Source organism: Falco biarmicus, chromosome 1, assembly GCF_023638135.1.
Source record: "Falco biarmicus isolate bFalBia1 chromosome 1, bFalBia1.pri, whole genome shotgun sequence".
In the NCBI taxonomy this organism is placed as follows: Eukaryota; Metazoa; Chordata; class Aves; order Falconiformes; family Falconidae; genus Falco; species Falco biarmicus.
The window spans coordinates 47,570,806-47,589,428 of NC_079288.1; the positions used below are offsets into that span (position 1 = coordinate 47,570,806).

Genomic DNA, 18,623 nt, shown 5'->3' on the forward strand with positions numbered 1-18,623 from the left:
GCTTGTTGAGTGGCTTTATTAGCTAAACCAAAGACCTGCTGTATCATCTGCAAAACATTTCACTTTCCTATTCCTAACACCCTGCAGCTCTCTACTCAGCGTGAGCACTGCGTGGGTTTCCGTGACTGCAGGTACTAAACGCAGAGAAAAGTCTCAACCACATACCACAGTTGTCTTCGTCAGCCTGATTACCGCAGTCATCCTCACCGTTACAGTGAAGTTGTTGGGGCAAACACTTTGTGATATTGCCACATGGAAAGTAGCCCAGGGGGCATCTGACCCCAGCTCCAGAAACAGGATCTTCCAAAGAGTCACGGATGACTAAACAAAAACAGAAAGAACGTGCTTGCTTTAAGATGTGCTCTTAATGTTTAAAGATCTTTGAGATTATGCTTTTATAAATACTCATTTGCATTTGAATGTGAATATCAAGTAATAAATACGTATTAGGTCATTGGACATGCAATTACAATAATATATTAAGTACTGTTAACTTGGTAAAAAAAAAAAAGCCTATCGTCAGCTAATTAAAATTTGCTTTGATATAAAGCAACTGGGTAATTCCTCCCCATGCAACCCAGTAATAAGATGAAAATGCTAATCATACAAGACAAATGACCTAAGGCCACTATTTAAAAGGATTGTTTTGCTTTGCACTAGAAATTAATTTATTATAGCAAGATACCAGATAAGCTATGCAGATATGGATTATATTAATTTGTGCTGAAATTTTAGACCCAGATAGATAAGTCCTTTTATAAAAAGTCAGAATTATATATTTTAAAATGTATTCTAATTTTAAAGCAATTAATAGATATAAACTGGTCAAGGATCAAAGAACAAGGTAAGCAAGGTCAAATCCGTGATGTAGTTTGCTGAAGAGTAAGATGACATAAAGGTGCCATTATGAATCCTTCAGAAGCATTGTCAGTCTGGTCCAAAAAATTTGGAGATATTGTTCAGAATTTATCAGTTTGAAATTTAGATCTGCAGATGCTCTTCTTCTAAGCCCAGGCTTTATAGGAAGTGATTTCACAGAATACAGGGACTTCATTCAAGCAGTGCTGAGGGGAAGGACAGAAGGATGCTGGTGAGGGACAGCCAGGGCAGCTGGAGGACTCTGCCTGTCCTCTGTTCCTCAGTTCTCTCTACTACGGCAGCTCCAAGTACCCACATTTGCAGACGCACGACACCTTACCTGTCCCTCCAGTGCACCCAAGGGACAAATTCTGCCACCACCACTTTTTTCAAGGTAAGTGCAAATGATCTACTGCTTTTGTAATGGGTTGCAGGGTGTCAAATCAGATTTCTTGTACAAGATCAGCTCCTTTCCAGGAGCATACTGTGGAGAGAGTTTTAAACTACTCTAGAATGAAATCTGTTCAGGCTCCAATATATTGAAAATAGAGAGCAGCAGCAGCGGCACAGAACATTACCTAGTGTTCTTCATGCTCCCAAAGCTTTGGTAAGTCTGCTTAGCCAAGTACCATTCTGCAAGGGCCTGTTAATTTAATTTTTGAAGTACTTTCAAGAAAAAGAGTATCAATTCCTCATTATAGTTAGCAGTTGACTTAGTGGATGCTGTCACCAAAAAAAAAAGATAAAGATTCCAATACAAATTATGTGTTAAGTTTCATTGCTTTTTTAAAGCACTTGAAATTCTCTATATAAACTTCATTAACTGTGATGTGATGCTTGTTCATTGCCACTTCTGAAACATGCAACTATTTTTCTAGATTATTTTCATAAAATAAAGTATAAATCTTTCATACAACTTTCTCAGGTTAACAAGGAATATGTTATTACAGAACATATGATTTTTGTTCTCACTTTTCTCCTGGACTAAGGGAATCACTTGAGACTGAATCAAGTACTTCAGGTTCAAAAGACCTCTCTTCTGGAAGACCTTTCATGTGGTAAAACCTTGATAATGTTTACAACTGTGGAAAATTTAAATATTGGAGCAGTATCTGAAGGAAATTGAGACAACTACTCTGTTATTCCCATATGCAGAGAATTATCTTTGCTGTTAGAAGTGTCCTGTATAGAAATTCATGTATTCCAGCTAACGCCATATGATTTTGAAAATCTGATTTGCTTTTATATGCAACTGTATAAACTATGCAACTGCTCGAAGAGACTTTTGCCTTAGTGTCTTATCTCTCTTATATACAGGTACCAAAAATAAGGCTATATTCTAATCCCAGGGTGAATTCATACTTTCATATTGTTCATAAACCTCTCTACCGCTCTGTATTTGTATTAAAAACATTATGTTCCAACCAAAAACAAGTAGCAAAAAAAATAATCTTATGCAGGCATGGTGTTGAGCAAAGAGTACATGTGTAGTACTTAGTGTCCGAAGTCTCTTGCTGTAAAAAGATAGAAGTCACAGACAAGTAAGGCTCCCTTTGGTGCAGTTTTCTGTCACAACCCGAGTAACTACCAAAACGCTTGGTAAAAGACAACAATACAGAAAAATTAAACATAAATTAAAAAAAAAAAAAGCCCACCACGAAACAACATTTCGTATTTTGTCAAGCCTTTTACTTTACACACTGGAGACATATTCAGACTGAGCTGAACTTTGTGCTTAATGGGGCTGATCTCCGTGCAGTTTAAATTTCTGATGACAGCATTTATTTTCTCACAGTAACATTCAATGGATTTTCATAGCATCTTCCAAAAATTATTTATACCACAAGGAGTTTAAATTTTTTGGTGCTTTAATTATTTCAGACAATGGCATTTATCTGCTTACAGTACCATTCAATGGATATTCACAGCATTTTTCAGAAATTATTATTTAGTCAAATAGTATTAATCCCTGAACTAATTAATGAATTTACTGTCAGAGTTTAGAAATCATTCTTTGTGAAAGAGTACATAATCCCTCACTGTGTTTAATGTTTTGATTTCTCTGTGAATTTATAACCTTAATCATATCTATCCTGAATCTCTGCATTACTGATTTTGTGCTATTTCAGATTACCCTGGCATGCAAATACCTGCCTGGGAAAGGAGATAACAAGGCATCAACGTTTAACAGCTTCACCCCAGTCAAATCATTGAAAGCACTGGTCTTTGTCCACTGACTTGTTAATGGCACTTTGTTTATGCAAAAAAAGACAGAAGTCTGGACCCTGCAGATCACAGGAGATTTATGAATGGAGGCCCTGTTCCCCCCTGGCCAACCATCTGAGGAAGTATTTGGCAAAGCTGACAAAGGTAGACCAGAGAAAATACAGCAAAATCCGCTGTAACATGCTAGATAATATTAAAACAATTCTCTTTTGGATTGAGGAAATTAAAAGTGTCTTTTATGTGAGGAAAATGGGTAAAGATAGTACTGCAACAACAGCAACAAAGAACTGTACTTCTTATTTTGCAAATACAAACTCTACTGACACTGGAGTTTATCATGCCAAGATAATGATCTGCCATGCTATCTTTGTGATGCAGTATTAAAGGTGTTGACTTTTCTACCTGTTATTGATTTTCTACTAGGAAAATATTGAACCATTCTCCCGCATCATTTCATTGTCCATTTCTTTTTAGCAGCTAAACCTCCTGATAGAATAGCTCTAAAAAATATTGATTAATGGTTTTCACATCATGTCACTGGCTGTTTCATGTTGGTGTTCAATTAAGAAAAATGTTCTTTTGTACTCCTTTTATTAATCCATAGGTTATGTCTTTGTTCCACGTGTGTAGCAAGCTGCAAAGGTACCTCTGTTGTGTTATAGGTGCTCATTCACAGCTCATCCAGAACAGAACAGCTCAGCTTTGCTTCTAACTGCCAAAGTAGCATTGTAAAACCACAAGACCTCCTATAACACAAAAGAAGTGCCATCAGCAAAACCATATAAACAATCAACTTAAGCCCAAATATGGATTGGTTAATATAAATTATTTGTATTTTATAATGAGTAAGTTTGGGCCAACATTGTTATCTTACACAGTCGACAGAAAAACCCCCAATATCCTTCAGAGACAGGGCAAATGCAGATTGGTAGATATAGGAAGATTAAAAATTTTCAAACTAACGAATTTACCTACAAAGGCAGGAGCTAGAGAAAAGGTGGAATTCAGGACAGATTTATTTAGGTCCCAATTATGAAGATGAAAAGTTTAAATCTGTGACAGACAGTTATGTCAGAAAGTTTGCTTTTACAGATACTCCAAGTTAAAAAAACCCTCTTCTTTGTATACCTCATACAAAAAACTATGTCCTGCTTTCTGGTGACGTAAGAGATAATTTCAGACATTTCAGCTGTACTTTACCAGGAAAACTTATTTTTTCCATAATGATCAGAGTAACCATTAAAATATTTGCAATGTTTCTAGAACAAATAAAGAAATAGATGAACTGATATCAGTACAAATGGCAAAAACACAAGCAAGCATCTTTCTGACAAGACGTTTGCCATCTCAGTACAGAACAATGTACTTGGGGTCCTTCGCCCCTGAATTCTCAAACTTTCAAAAAGGAAAGAAGAATTCATGTCATATATCTTTTAAGCTTGTCCAGACCTGCTGCTTTGAGGCACTTATTGCTAAGGCAAGACATCTGTGATCTTTCCTCTAACTTGAAGAAAATGTGTCACTTTTCCTGCTAGTCTTTAAAACATAGGACTAATTTACCAGTGCTTTCCTTTTTCAAAGGAATAAGCAAGAGTTAGGTTGTCATCTAATATAAGATGGTAAGGCTCTTCCCTCTGTTGATTGGATGTAGAATCACGAGGGAAAAAACCATGACAGCCCCTCTTTAAGGTCTTGTAAAATGAAATCAAAAGAGGAGACATGTTTGGGAACTCCATGAACAAGATATTCCCAGGAGAACAAAGCTTTCCTTCCAACTAAATTGATGCAGGAAGATCATCATTTTTGTGCATTCTTTGAAAAATGGCACAATATTTTGAAAACAAAGATTGGGTCACAATTGCTTTTTGAGAAACCAAATACGGGACACGTGCACTAGAAGAACATGAACTTAACACAACTACTTGTAGATTCCATAAAAAAAAGTGAACATGACTGTAATGGGAACAATACTGAGATGATTAGGCTGGGTCGTAAGTAATTAAACTAACCAAAGCAGCTTTACGCATTGCTTGATACTTGCTAGTCACACCAGTCTCAACTGTATTGCCTATAGGTTCAAACAAGGACATACCATAACATCAGGAACATATTTTTGTATTTTCAAATATTTGAATCGCATGAAGACCTGTTGTCAGGAGTCCAAAAAGGATCTCAAAATCCATCAGCCAAATAAGCTAACATTACAACAAATAAGCATAACATAGTTTTTCTTCCCTTTGAGTAAGTTACCAGTTAAAAGTACTGGGGCTGAGGAAATCCAGCTGTTTTTGAAACAGAGTCCTTAGATGAGAAGGACCAAGGAATGATCATGGTACTGAAGAATTCACCCTGTACTTACTATAACAGACTGTTATTTTACCTCCAAAACCCCAACTTTTTCAAAGAGACCAATGAAAATTTATCAAATGGTGGGACTTTTCCCACCATCCAAAACTTATTTTAGTTGCTGTACTTCTAGACACAGTGGGAAATGGGCTCGAGCAAGAGAAGACTGAATATACTCATTTGAAATAGAATGTTTTCTTCAACTGAAAGAGTAAACAAAGAAAACATTTAGGTTCAAATCGATTTTTCCTGTCATTTATGTGCTAGCCTGAACACTTCAAGATGACAGTTGATTAAAAAATAGTCCTATTCGCTGAAAGGTATTTGAAGGGCATGTGAACTGGCTTTGAAAAATCTTGAGCATAATATAGAGTAGGAGACCTCACAGGCCTGCAATCTTTATTTTCAAAGATAAATCATTAGAACAAGGCTATAAAACACATTTACAATGAAGAATTCCTTTAACTTAAAAGATGGTTCATTAATTATTGACAAAGAATATTTGTGACAAGTGGTTGACTGACTCTGACCAGGACCATTTGAATTGCCAAGTGGCAGAAAAAAGAAAAAAGAAACTATGACATCTTAAAAAGATACTATTTTTAAAAAAAATAATTTCTTGTCTGAATTTGTCCATTACGATAATATCTAGATGCAAATGTGGTTTTTAGTTCAGTCTTATGAATTTTGCTGGTTTTGTTCTGAATTCAGCTTCTCCCCACTAAACAAGGGAATTTTGGAGAAATTTATGGTAGAGACTAGGATGAAGTTAGTCCAGTGTATTTCAGGATAGAAATACAAAGTGAACTTTTGCATGCTTTTATTTAACTTACTACAGCTTTATCAGTGGGAATGCATTTCTTTTTTCAGTGTGCAATTTTATAAAGTCTCTCCTGAGCCAGATACTTAGGAAAAGCTTTCTAGTGATTTCTGTGAATATGTAATGGGAATCCTATAGTATTAGAATTATTTTTATTAACATTTAAAAACTGTCCATACATGACATGTTGAAATTAGATTCAAGTGTCATACAAGAATAAAAAAAATGGTTTATATACTGAATTTTAATACTGTCAATGTACACATTTGGAATAACCCCATGGGCAAAACCTGTAGATAAAAATAGACCTTGCTCTAGTGGCAATAGATATTTTAGCATCAACCATTGAGGCAAAGCATCAGTGGCTTAAGAGATTTAAACATCTGTACAGGAGCCCTACAGGTGTAAGATTAAACTGTTATTACTACACTGTCATTTCTGTAATTTGCTCTTCTCCTTTGCTAATTGTCCAGCCCTGATGTCTATAGCTTATTCTAAATATCTGTATATCATATGCATCCTGTTTGTAATTTTAGTTTTCATTGAGTGCAAGTGACACAGCGGCACTTATTCAGAATGCCAAACAGTTGCAATAGCTTCATTTCTAGAACACTAGCGTTTTTTTATATTTTGGCTGTCTCTCCTGCAACGAGAATTACTTTTTCAGTTTTGTTGTATTAAACTTACCCTTAGTAGACCATATCAGATGTCATTCCAGGAATATGTAGTACCTGAATTACACACATAAGTTTATGACTAACTATATAAAATGTTTGCTTTCATTAAACACAATATAGTGCAAAGGACGTTAGCACAAAGATACCTATATTATGACTGTCTATATTGCATGCCAATCTGGTTATGCTCTTGGATTTTAATTTCATATAGTACCTTTATGTCTCCCTGTGAGTTTCACAATGTTTTTATTTCAGAAGAGTTTTCCAAAGCAGAAGATTTGTACTACCTTTTTGAAAATATAGACTCCAATCTCGTAACATTACTGAAGTTAGTTATCAGTTATGCTACAGATAATTCAGTCTAATTAATCCAGCTATAGTGCTGGAAGATCCTCTTTGTATAACCACCAGATAAATCCACTCCAGGGCCAGGAACTGCCAGCAGAGCAATTCAGGCTGGTCATTGTGGCACCTTGCCAGAGGGTTTGGCCCTTAGGCCTTTCAGTAATTTGCCTTTCTGTTCTGTTTAAACAGGACTTAAAAGTAAAAACATTCTGATGCATGGAGAGAGTTGAAAGAGATCATATTATCTGAAAAAGCCCCAATATGTAGTATAATGGATTCTATCCAGAAACTCGTATTTTGCAGGGCATTCCCAGAGGATGAGGGTTAATCACAATGTCTAACAAAGACACAAATTAATGAGCAGAGCCAAACTTCTCTGTCCCTCCCCTTCCTCTTTTCTTCCTTTCCCCAAATACCCAAAAATTAAATGGTATCTGACTGTTATTTCTGTTTAGAAATAAGTTCTATCTCCGTATTCTGACATGATTTCCAACAGAAAACATGTCACGGTAGGCTTTCCTTTGCCCTAGTGTTGTTTTGCACTGGTATAACTCCTTCAGTTTCAATAACTTCTTTTTCACAGTGGTGCAACGTCAAATCTAAAGCTGGACACATGAAACACTAGGGTTTTGTCTGGGTGGCGTTAGATATAGAACAAAAATGAAGGCACCAATGTAAACATGTTAAATACACTGTGCTGGTCAGCACCATTCCACCTGAAAGGCCCAGAAAGGCAACGGTTAGCCACCAAAATCAAGGAAAACTCTGAAAGAACCAGAAAGGCAATGGTTAGCCACCAAAAATCAAGGAAAACTCCCCTTCTGGGAGCTGATTCTTCCTCACAACCACCGAGGGTTGTGCTTGGGCTGGGCTGGCTCTTTGAGCCCCAAACAGAAAAGAAATTAGTTTCAAATAATTACACCACCCACCCACCCCACCTTAAAACACCACAGTTGTAAGACTTACTAATTTAAGTATGAAATAAATAAATAAATAAGTACCCAACAAAAAATCTCTGAAGCTTCATACCAGAAATGACTTTTTTTATGTTTTGTAATTCCAAGCAAAAAAGTTTCTTATATCGCAGTATTTGTCCTGTATCTTACATTTATTTTTTTATCTCATAACATGCTTAGTAGTAAGCTAAAGAAGGTGGTTTTTTAAAAATCTGAGTAATCAAGTAATTTGAAATGTACTTCAGCCAAGAGGAAAAATGACAGCTGTTATCAGTAAGTTAGCATCCCTCAAGCAGCAATCATCCACCTCATCCGGACAGCCAGCATTCTGAATTGAAATACATCGTGGCAGCGATTAGAGATCACAGATCACTGGACAGAAGTTCACTTCAAGCTTGTAGCTTTGCTCAAGTTAACCCAGTCAGCCACATGTAAAGTAAGCAAAAATGAAACACTGATTAATGAAAGCTAAATTATTTAAATTAACAAACGATAGACATTTGTAATATGTCTCTCAAGTTTCCATAAAGGAAAGGCAGATTTAAGTGACTTTCATGACACACTATCACATTACAGGAGTTGGCGCACATGTGCGTTCGTGCACGGAAGTAAAAAGAAATTCAGGAGACAGAAAGTACTTGTAGCAAAGCCCTAAGAGAAAGCTGCAATGAAAAAGGGAATAAAATTAGGCAATGAACAAGGAAATTACTTGCCGATATTCCAATTGTATGATGTTCTGAGAAAGCGTTATTAGTAAATGAGCAGAATATAAAGAATTAAGTGACTATCATTAACTTCTCTACATAACAGAAAACAATCTAAAAGATCATAACACTTTGCCTAACTTTTCTTAGGTCAAAAAGGTCAAAAGTGTCTTCCTTCTTTTTTGCTCTCCCCCCCCCCCCCCAATTGTACGATTTAGCTGTAACTTCTTTTGGTATGCTCTTGCGATGGGGGGAAAAACCCAACCCAAAAACCTGATAGAACGAATATCTTGCAAAATCAATGATAGAAAAATAGATTTGAGAGCAGCCAGCCTGACCATAGGATGAGGAAAAGAACATGAAGGGGGGCAGCAGGAGATATTTTTCACTTTTTTTTTTCCCACTTTCTACATCTTTTGCTCTTTAGTCTCCTATTTTGCTACAGAGGTACTTGAACTAAGCAAGCTGGGCATCAGCCACAACACATTTCCCCTTCTTCCAAGTAACACAATCTTAAATCAACCTTTATAAAATACTACCAGGTAAGCTTTTTCTATCTAAGACTCCAGAGAGAGGAATGGAAAGAAACTATTTTGGGAGCCCAATACAAAGTATTTGTAATATGAAACAGCATCTTGTGTTTTTCATTCATTGTGCCTTCAATAAAGGCTAAAAGGATTTTAATGATAGTTCTTACAATGGAACTAAGCCAGCATGACTTAAAATGAAACTCTGAAGCACACTTAAGATAAATTTTTTAACAATAAAATATATTATTTCTTGATGAGCCTGAGACAGGATTATCTGAAACATTTTATTTATTCACATACTTTTATTACTATGAACCATTTATAACTATTAAGAATTTAAATTTAATATAGAACTATGAGCTCAGATTTGGGAGGTTGCTGTGCCCTATAAATCTCTGAGATTCCATGCTCCTGAAGTATTAAAAAATGGAATCTTTTGTTGTTCTACTTTGAAGTAAAATAATTTGAAAATATTTTAGGGAATTTGTTCTCTAAAAGCTCATGGGGTATTTTGTGAAAAATCAGTTTGCAGACACTGTGCTTAAATAAATGTGTTATTATTGGATTCTGACTCATGAATATTTGGTTTAATTTAAAAACCACATTTTTCCAATCTCTACTATGTTTTACTATAAGTAAACGTAACTTACTGCTATAAATTGCGACACTGCAGTTAGTGCCACAAACCAGAAGGTATCTCAAGCTAATAGGATTTCTGACTTTCTCGAGGCAAATGTTAGCTGGTTAAACCATGATCGGAGCAATCTGCCTTATTTCTTCTTTGGCAAGTTCTATGAAAACATGCATGCAGATGAAGATTGATAGATTTCAAGATTATAACTTTTAGATTTTATACAATAATTCATGTCCATAAAGAAATGTTGCATTATCAGCACATAGGTGTCAAGTTATCTGGACAAGAATTTTTCCCAACCAAGTTAGAAAAGATAATGACAAACTACATTCAGAAATTTGTCTTCATTTTAGATGCAGTTTGGCTAAACACTACACTTGCACGGATTACTGATGGATTTCACCTCCCCATAGCCTACAGCTCTCCCTTCTCTTCCTTTTGACCTCACTCCAGCTAAATCAACACATGATGATGCCTTCCTGACACTGTTTTCTCCTTACCAGCACAGGTGAAAGCATGCTCTGTGAAACAGCTTGACGTGGTGCCACCGCCACCCACCACTGGCAAGGCGTGGGGCGGGATGTGGGGCTGGGAGGAGGCGAGGTTTGCTCCAGCAGGGATCTGCTGCGCCACCTTGATCCTATGGCACCTTTCCATCCCTTCACCCCACACCCAGCTTGCTGGCTCAGACAGCAGGCTTGCTGGGGCAAAGCATGTAGAAGATGGCCTAGAAAAACACAGCCCCCGTCTGAGTGGGGATGGTAGGAGGCTGCTGTGATAGCTGTACCACGACAGCGGGACGGGGACTGAGGAGAGAGGGTGTCAGAACACAGCTTTTGCCAAGGCTTTAAGAGTTACAGAGCTAAATGCTTTGACAGAAGTCTCGAATCACACTCAACAGGATGCGAAAGGACATTTATGATCTAAAGTCAATATGTCTGTGTACTTCTGTTGTGTGTCATATTAAAGACAGTACCTTTTTTTTTTTTTAACTGTAAGACCCTTATTTTATTTGACCTATACAATTACCTATAGTCTTCCCAGCAAAGATGCATTAAATATTCTTAACTCCTAATGCTGCCCTACATAAAATGTATAGGATGTTGCTGGACATGTCCAGGGAGTAAATCTTAAAACGTCACATCTAAAATAGAGAATTTTTGTTATGATCCCTTATTTCAATGAAGAGTTAATTCCTAAGAAAAGTTTTTTGTGTTACCAGACATCACAAACCATCTGCATTTCTTTTTTAAATAGATCGAATAAGGCAATTATATCAGAACAACATTTTTGTAACTTACAAGATCATATCCCAGAACTTAAAACAGTTGTTGTCATAACTGATTATTTAAAAATATCTGTTGTACTTATGGATGTGCAGCTTTGCAGAATCTAAGGACTGTTTCTCCAGGTAAGAAACCAATCTGGTTAAAAGACTATGTGAAAGCAATGAATATGTAAATTAAAGATTTTTTTTTTTTTTAAACTAAAATAAAATCAAATAGTGATAAAAGGCATGCTAGGGAAATAATCAATACTTATTTAAAAATAACTGTTTTTTCTAAAACGTAGTAAAAAAAAGAAAAACCTCATGTGACACGTAAGTCATAGGAGTGTAGAAAAGCCCAACTACTTGATACCCTTTTCTGATACATATTTGGAAAGCAGAAAGTGGTTGTGTTCTTTCTGCATGATGCTGAAAATCTGTAGCAAAGACAAAGCAGCATTTCTAAATGAAAAATATTTTCAAATCACCCATAGGAGGAATTTGAAAGGAATTAGGTGATAGACACTTTGAAACTAATGTTATTATCCAACAAGTTTTGAAATATGAAGAAAATACCAAGAGTCTTGGAGTGTTATTTGAATACTAGAGAAGAATGAAAGTTTCCGAGAACCAGTGTCTGTAGTTCCTAGGTAAGACAACATAACAGTTAAATCACATGTTTTAACATGGAATCGAACACCAGAAAATGACATCAGAGAATGTCTTTTCATGGTAGATGAGCCTTCTTGAATAAACCTCTAAAACCACAGATCATCTTTGTCAACTATTACTATCAACTTCTCCAGACTAATAAAGGAATTTGACCTACAATCACACGGCTCTTAAATTCATTACTGTAGTCCCTCTTTTTTTTTTTTTTTTTTTCTCCTCCCGACAGTGCAAACTTTGGCTTGAACTATGTTGTGGCCAGAACTTAAGTTTCATGAAAAGATGCTGTTCTTAGTTGCTGATTCCAAGGTCTAATGCTATCTCACATAATTTTAGATCTCTTTTTGAAATTGTAACTAAGAAACAAAAGTAAAACAGAAAAAAAAAATATTCTGAAGTAAAAAGAAATAGCACCACCACCTTTCCAAGTAGTGTGCCTTTCCCCCATATTCAGCACAGCACTGAAACAGGTCTGTGATGGGGAAAAGACTCTTCTTCCAAGTTTAAGTTGATGCTTTTGTTTTCTCTGCAGAGCAGAGGAGAAAGACGCAATGTTTGCCTGCTCTGACAGATCTATGCACATCTTTGAGTCTCAGTCACCGCATAACCTCTGCTGTTCTTAGTGCCATAGTGGCACTTGCTCTCTGGAGGAAACAATTACTTGACTGATAATACACATTTTGACCAAATAAAGCCTCAGGATTGCTACCGAGTATGTGGGTGGGACATGACCACCTGCGGCATACAAGGCTGAGCGGTTTAACATCCTCTCTGGACACACTCTGCATAGTGATCTCAGGCGCGCAGGCCCCGCAGGGTCAGCGTAGCTGCTGCCGTGCTCTCCGTCCCCACTGCCCCAGCCACCCACCTCCCCTGACACCAGGTCTCCAGGGACAACCTACCCTCCCAGGGCTGGCTTTCCCCAACAGGCCCCACCTGATGGCTCCAGAGACTCATTCAAGCCCATGTTTTCCCATCAGTCGTTCTTCTGGGCCCTGTCACACAAGTCAGCTGTACACTGGATTCCACCCGAGCATGGAGGGCAGCACAGCAGGTAGCGAGCACGGTACTGTGTGTTACTTCTTTGCATGCACAAAGTTGCTTCTTTACACACAACATCAGTTATTAGCATCATACATCCAAATTCTGTCACAGGCCTTTAAATTTCTTACATTTCTGCAAACACACCGCCATATAATACTACAGGCATTTTCCCTGCACTTTCATCAGTCTTCTAATGGATTACTGACATCCTGCTGCTTCGTCTACAGTATAACCACTTACAAGTAACAATATTAAACTCCTCAGTAGTTCAGTCACACAGCTACAATAATTAGTCTTCCCATTTTTAAGTCCTCACAGATTGCTTAGATTACAGTTTAGGATACGGTATTACTGCTCGGATGGGGAGCTGAGACATTAACATATGTATGGCAAGTCTTTCTGCTAATTCTAGGTTCCTACTTTCAGAATCAGCTTCACAGATTGCTTAAAGGACAGCTTTTACAGATTTCAGTGGCAGCTGCGAGATGAACACTGCTACATCAAGATGATCAAGCCAAAAAAACCTAGAAAACCTGCCATATAATTATTCTCCATTTATGAGGCATTTAAACCATTACTGTCTGGGAGAAGAAACAGGAAGAGAAATCAGTTTTCCACAGCAGAGTTCAGTTACCTTCATCACGTGGCCATCATTTTGTAATCCCCAGCCTCAGACACATTTTACCTTTCTCTTCTACAGCAAATGAATAAGGGCTCACGCAGGCAGCATAATTCACTGTACATTTCTGATGCATTCTTTGAATGCAGTACACAAAGCACTGGTTTTTGTGCAGCTATAGCATCAATAAAACAGTGTGTGTGCACACAGGACAAATTAAGATTGCATCCTTCGTCTCCTGAGAACAGAGTTTAAAAAAATTAATAATGTTCTTTGATATAGGTAACATCCTGGACTATCAAAAGAGGAAATCACTTTTCCTCTGACATCTCATAACATGACAGCATGCTGCATCACTACTTCAGATCCTTTAGCTCTCCAGACCTTCAGCATTTGAGAGGGTGGAGTGATCAGACAGCATTAATTACTAGCCTCTGGACAGAGGTGTTACACAGGAGGAGACATTTTCCTAGGAGCCAGTAAGCACCAGAACAATCCTGAGCTTCCTTCCAGGTGTGTAGCACAGTGCTCACTCCATCCAGCACAGCTCCTTTTTCTGCTCAGTCTTGCCCTTTCCTCGCCCTGGCTGCTTACCTCGCTTCCATCCTTCCTTGCCTAATCACTACCTGCTTCCCATCCTTTCATCCCCTTTGGTCCACAAAGGGTCTGGGTGCTGCTCTCACCACCCTCTGACTTCATTCTTCAGATGCTCCCTCTCTCAGAGCTCTTCGTCCTTCTCCTTTAACTAATGCACTGTTCCCTGCCGGCTCCCTCTCACACATCCCTTTCCACACTCTCTGCCCTCTCAAACTAACAGACTTTCTGATTTCCATTTTCCCTAAGCTTTAACCTTTTCCCTTAACCTCTCTGCTCCCTTGGCTCAGCCTCCTCTCCCTTTAGTCCCTGCTTTCAGTCTCTCCGTTCAGATCCTCCCAATACATTTTCACCTTCTCTTTCAGACACAACCAACATGACTGCCTGATCCCCCAGCTTCCTACACCTCCCCGCCCTGAACCAGACATTTCAAAGTTGGATTTGGTGGCCTCAAGGTATAAGATACACGGCACCACCAGGAAACCTCGCCAAGAGCACTGGTGACAGTTCTGATGAGTTTCACGCTGGTCTCGAGCATCCAGAAACATCCGTTAGAGAAGGTTAATTTTTACACTACTGCAGCTAGTCTTCAACAGGATCATTAGCTATATGGGATGGCCTGTCAGAGAACCATCTCTCAGACATAGTGATTTTGTAGAGGAATCCTGAAGAAGTCCTTATTTAATTCAGAAAAGGCATTGCTTAATATAAGATTCCCAGAATCGTTCAACATAGGCTAAGTACCAGTTCCTCACTTTCTGAAAAACTGAAATGATTTTGGTAAAGTTTTGCTTGTCTTCTTGCTCAAGGTGAAAAAAAGTCCACATTGCACATAAAATTTCAGAGCAAATGGTTCAAGGCTGGTAGAGTTGGTATAAACAGTCAAAACAGCTTTGCAGGTTGGGTAGCCCCTGGTGCTGTTAACGGGGAGGTGAGAGCATCCCTGCCCACGCAGCGCCGGCAGGCACACCAGCCCGGGTATGGGGGCAATGATCTAACTTCCAGAGCTTCAATTTATCATTGTGTAGACTTCTCATTACCCTTTAACTGACATTAGAGAAAATTTTCTTCAAGAAATCTAGTCATCATCCCTGATTTTCCATAAAGATACTGATTTTTGTTGTACACATAAATGTAAACAGGATGCACATTTGTCTTCTAACCACAGGGAAGCCAGTCAGATTAGCACCCAAGTTAAACGAAACAAAAGAAGTAACAAGCAATTATTATTATACAATGATTATTTGAGCTTGTGCAAAGGCTGAATTAATTTCACTTTCCTATCTCTAGATCTGGAAGGGATCTTAAAATTTGTAAAAAACTACAAAAGTGCTTTCCTGAACAACCACAGGCTTGCACTCCACACGATTCAGGATGCTCTTTCCCACATTTGACAGAAAGCATTTGGTATAAGACATCTTGGCCTTGAACACAGCTGTCACGTGCATGCAGCACTAGAAGGGCTAATAAGTTTCAGATGGTTTTAAGAAAGTTTTTCTCAGCATTTTGAAGTGAGGGTAAGGGGAGGGGAAAAAATATACAAGGGGAAGAACAGAAAGAGCAGGGAAGGGGAACTGTAGGTACAGGCAGAAATAGGGTTGGAAAACTTCAGGTAGGGGCACAGAGCATCCAGGGTTAAAACAGTAACGGCTGCAATTGTTTTTCAGAAGCCTGCCAAATCCCTTTTGGAATTCACTTTGAATAGTTTTAGATACTAATGTTCTTTTGTTTTTCTTAATGATTGATAAATGAATTGTTTGAGTCTGTCACTTAGCCAACATCCAGGAGGACAAAATAGTTTTTGTCCCAGAAAGCTAATCAAAGTGACTCTAAAGACAAAAATGTGCTTTATGCTTGTTGCAGCAATTACAGATGATGATACTGGGAAGATGTGGCAGCAGCCAGTGCAATGCCAGCCACAAGCCTAAGTGACCTGGTGACTTCCCAAGGCAGGTGAGCCACCCAGGCGGACGTTTATCCTGGCTGCCCGCTCAGTGCTGCCGGTTCCACAACCGCAGTCGGTGAAGTTTACTTTGCTCCATGTTACAACTGATGATGTTGTGCTGGTGAAAGCCATGGTATAGATGCTGCTTTGTTTTCAAAGAAATCCTCTGCCTGGAATAGTATGTACCACATGGGAAAGTAGTCAGGCAGTTGCCAGGAGTTGCTGGTGCACAAAAAGCTCGATTATTTGTATTAGTTTTATTATTTGGATTTTGTAAGGAAAAGTTTTCTTATTCAAGAATTTAATGAAGAATCTGAAGGAAGAGTGAAATAAAAGAGCTATTGGAGTTACTTGTGTGCAACTTTTGCTGTTGAATAGGAAAGTAAACATGTGGATTGAATGGATGGATCAGGCAAGAGTAATTTTTGTACAATAGGTATTTCTCTTTTTACTTTGTAAAGAATTAGGAGCACCTGTGAATTGTAGACATTAAAAAACCAAGCAAACAAATCCACAACAAAACTCTATAGCTGAACTTCTAGTAGTCCATAAACAACAACTCCAATATCTAAGCACAGCTATACCTACTTCAGGAATGTTCTAGTGTCAGTTAAAGACTTGAGCAAAGCTTAAGTCTATTGAACAGAGGACATTACCCAGCGCATAGATGTGGTTATAGTTCAGACTGCTGGCTAAAACTCTGCAAGGCAGTGAGGCTATGAACCGTGTGCCTTGAGTGAGGTTAGAAGTGGCGCTGAACAGAAACTAATTTTGGTGCAAACCGGGGCTCTGGCAGGCGGCAGGGATGCCAGGCACATGTGTTCTTTAGGCTAGGAGTGCGCTGCTGCTCTCTGACAAATTGAGATGAGCCATGTGGTTTTCTTCCAAGTGTTATAATACGCTATATATGATGAGCAATAAACACCTAAAAAGGTAACGGCCATCACAACTATAATACTAGAAGGCCTGTAGTCTTTCACAGTCCTTCTGTGCATTCCTGGTTGGCAGTATGCTTTAGTGCATTGCAATAGGTGTTAGAAATTCTACAGCTGAGATCAATTGAACCCAGCAGAAATTATACCAACAATGATTTGCACATCTTGTATGAATGTTTCAACATTTTACTGTTTTGGTATAGAAAACAGTAATGTGAAAGACAATTTATTGAAATCCTTTAGCTTTTATTTTGCATACCTTGGAGTACTACCTTTAAATACTGGATTATTGCTCATGGATATGTGGGTGCATATGAAGCCAAACTTTGCTCCCAGGCTTGATAAGATCTCATTATCATAGCCTTCTTAATTCCAAATACATTAATAGCACTGTTTTTTTCATGCCTGCAGCTCACGTCTTACGTATTCCTTCAAAATAATAGAACTGCCTAGAGTTTTTCCACAGATTTAACTAAGCTTTGCAACTGTAAAAATAACCGTAAGTGGAGCTCTGTTTCCCAAACTCCTAAAAGACATTATGCCTTATAAATGCTATGTTAAGCAGCATGGTATACACATGTAAACCCCAAAAGGTTTAATTTAAAAACAGGAGAGAGAGCAAGCTATTGTTCAATACAGACCAAAGTGGCAGAATTCAACTTTATGCTCCTATTAGTTTAATAAAAGAGTTGATGCTGCAAAGGGTAGCTATTTCATCTACAAAATTAGTAAAACACTATTTTATTATTGACATTGTGCAACTAAAAGCAGTTTTTAATATAAAAATTACAACTAAAGAAAATTATAATAATTAGGAAAATTCAACATATAGATCAGTATCAGCAGCTTCACAGGGACAGCTTTACCCAAGTTGAAAGCAGGACTCACAGACAGGGTGCTTGAATGAAATGAAGAGAATATTACTAAAGTGAGCAGAAAGTCGTGTGGGACTCCCTCCACGCTGAAGTGATTTGCATCTGAAGAAAAACTTAAATTTAATTTAGCCTCCATCTTGCATGCTGTACTGCTTAACGTGCTGAATGTGCTACCTGAACACAATCTACTTTAGAAAAGCTACCAATTCTAGTAGCACTTGCACAGCACCACTACAAACTACAGAACTGAGTCCAAAATGTGCATTTCACAGCATCTGAAAAGAGTCTGTTCTATATGTACCTTCATTAAATACGTACAGAAAGTATTTAGGCAACGTTTAAACTGCTTATGTTTTAATTTCAGCTCGTAACTATTAATAGTACTCTCAAAGCATTAAGTACAAAAATATCTGATCCTTACACTTAGCTAATAACCCTGAGAGGCTGCATTACACTTCAATTCTATAAAAGTATAATTGCCATGAAGTAAAATAACACTGAGATATAGTTTTAGATCCACCAAGTTTATCAGCTATCTGCTTTGCAATGTTCAAAACAAGAAAAAAAAAGCCAGGTATA

The 18,623-nt window shown here is 37.9% G+C and overlaps 1 protein-coding gene across 1 annotated transcript in view; it reads right to left on the reverse strand.

The window, feature by feature from the left end:
- The window catches only part of RXFP1 (relaxin family peptide receptor 1), a 50,556-nt gene that overhangs the window by 31,775 nt on the left and 158 nt on the right, over positions 1–18,623 (reverse strand). Inside the window, exon 2 of the mRNA XM_056344529.1 lies at positions 166–321. Coding sequence (XP_056200504.1) covers positions 166–321 — 156 coding nt within the window. The remainder of the gene's footprint in view (positions 1–165; positions 322–18,623) is intronic.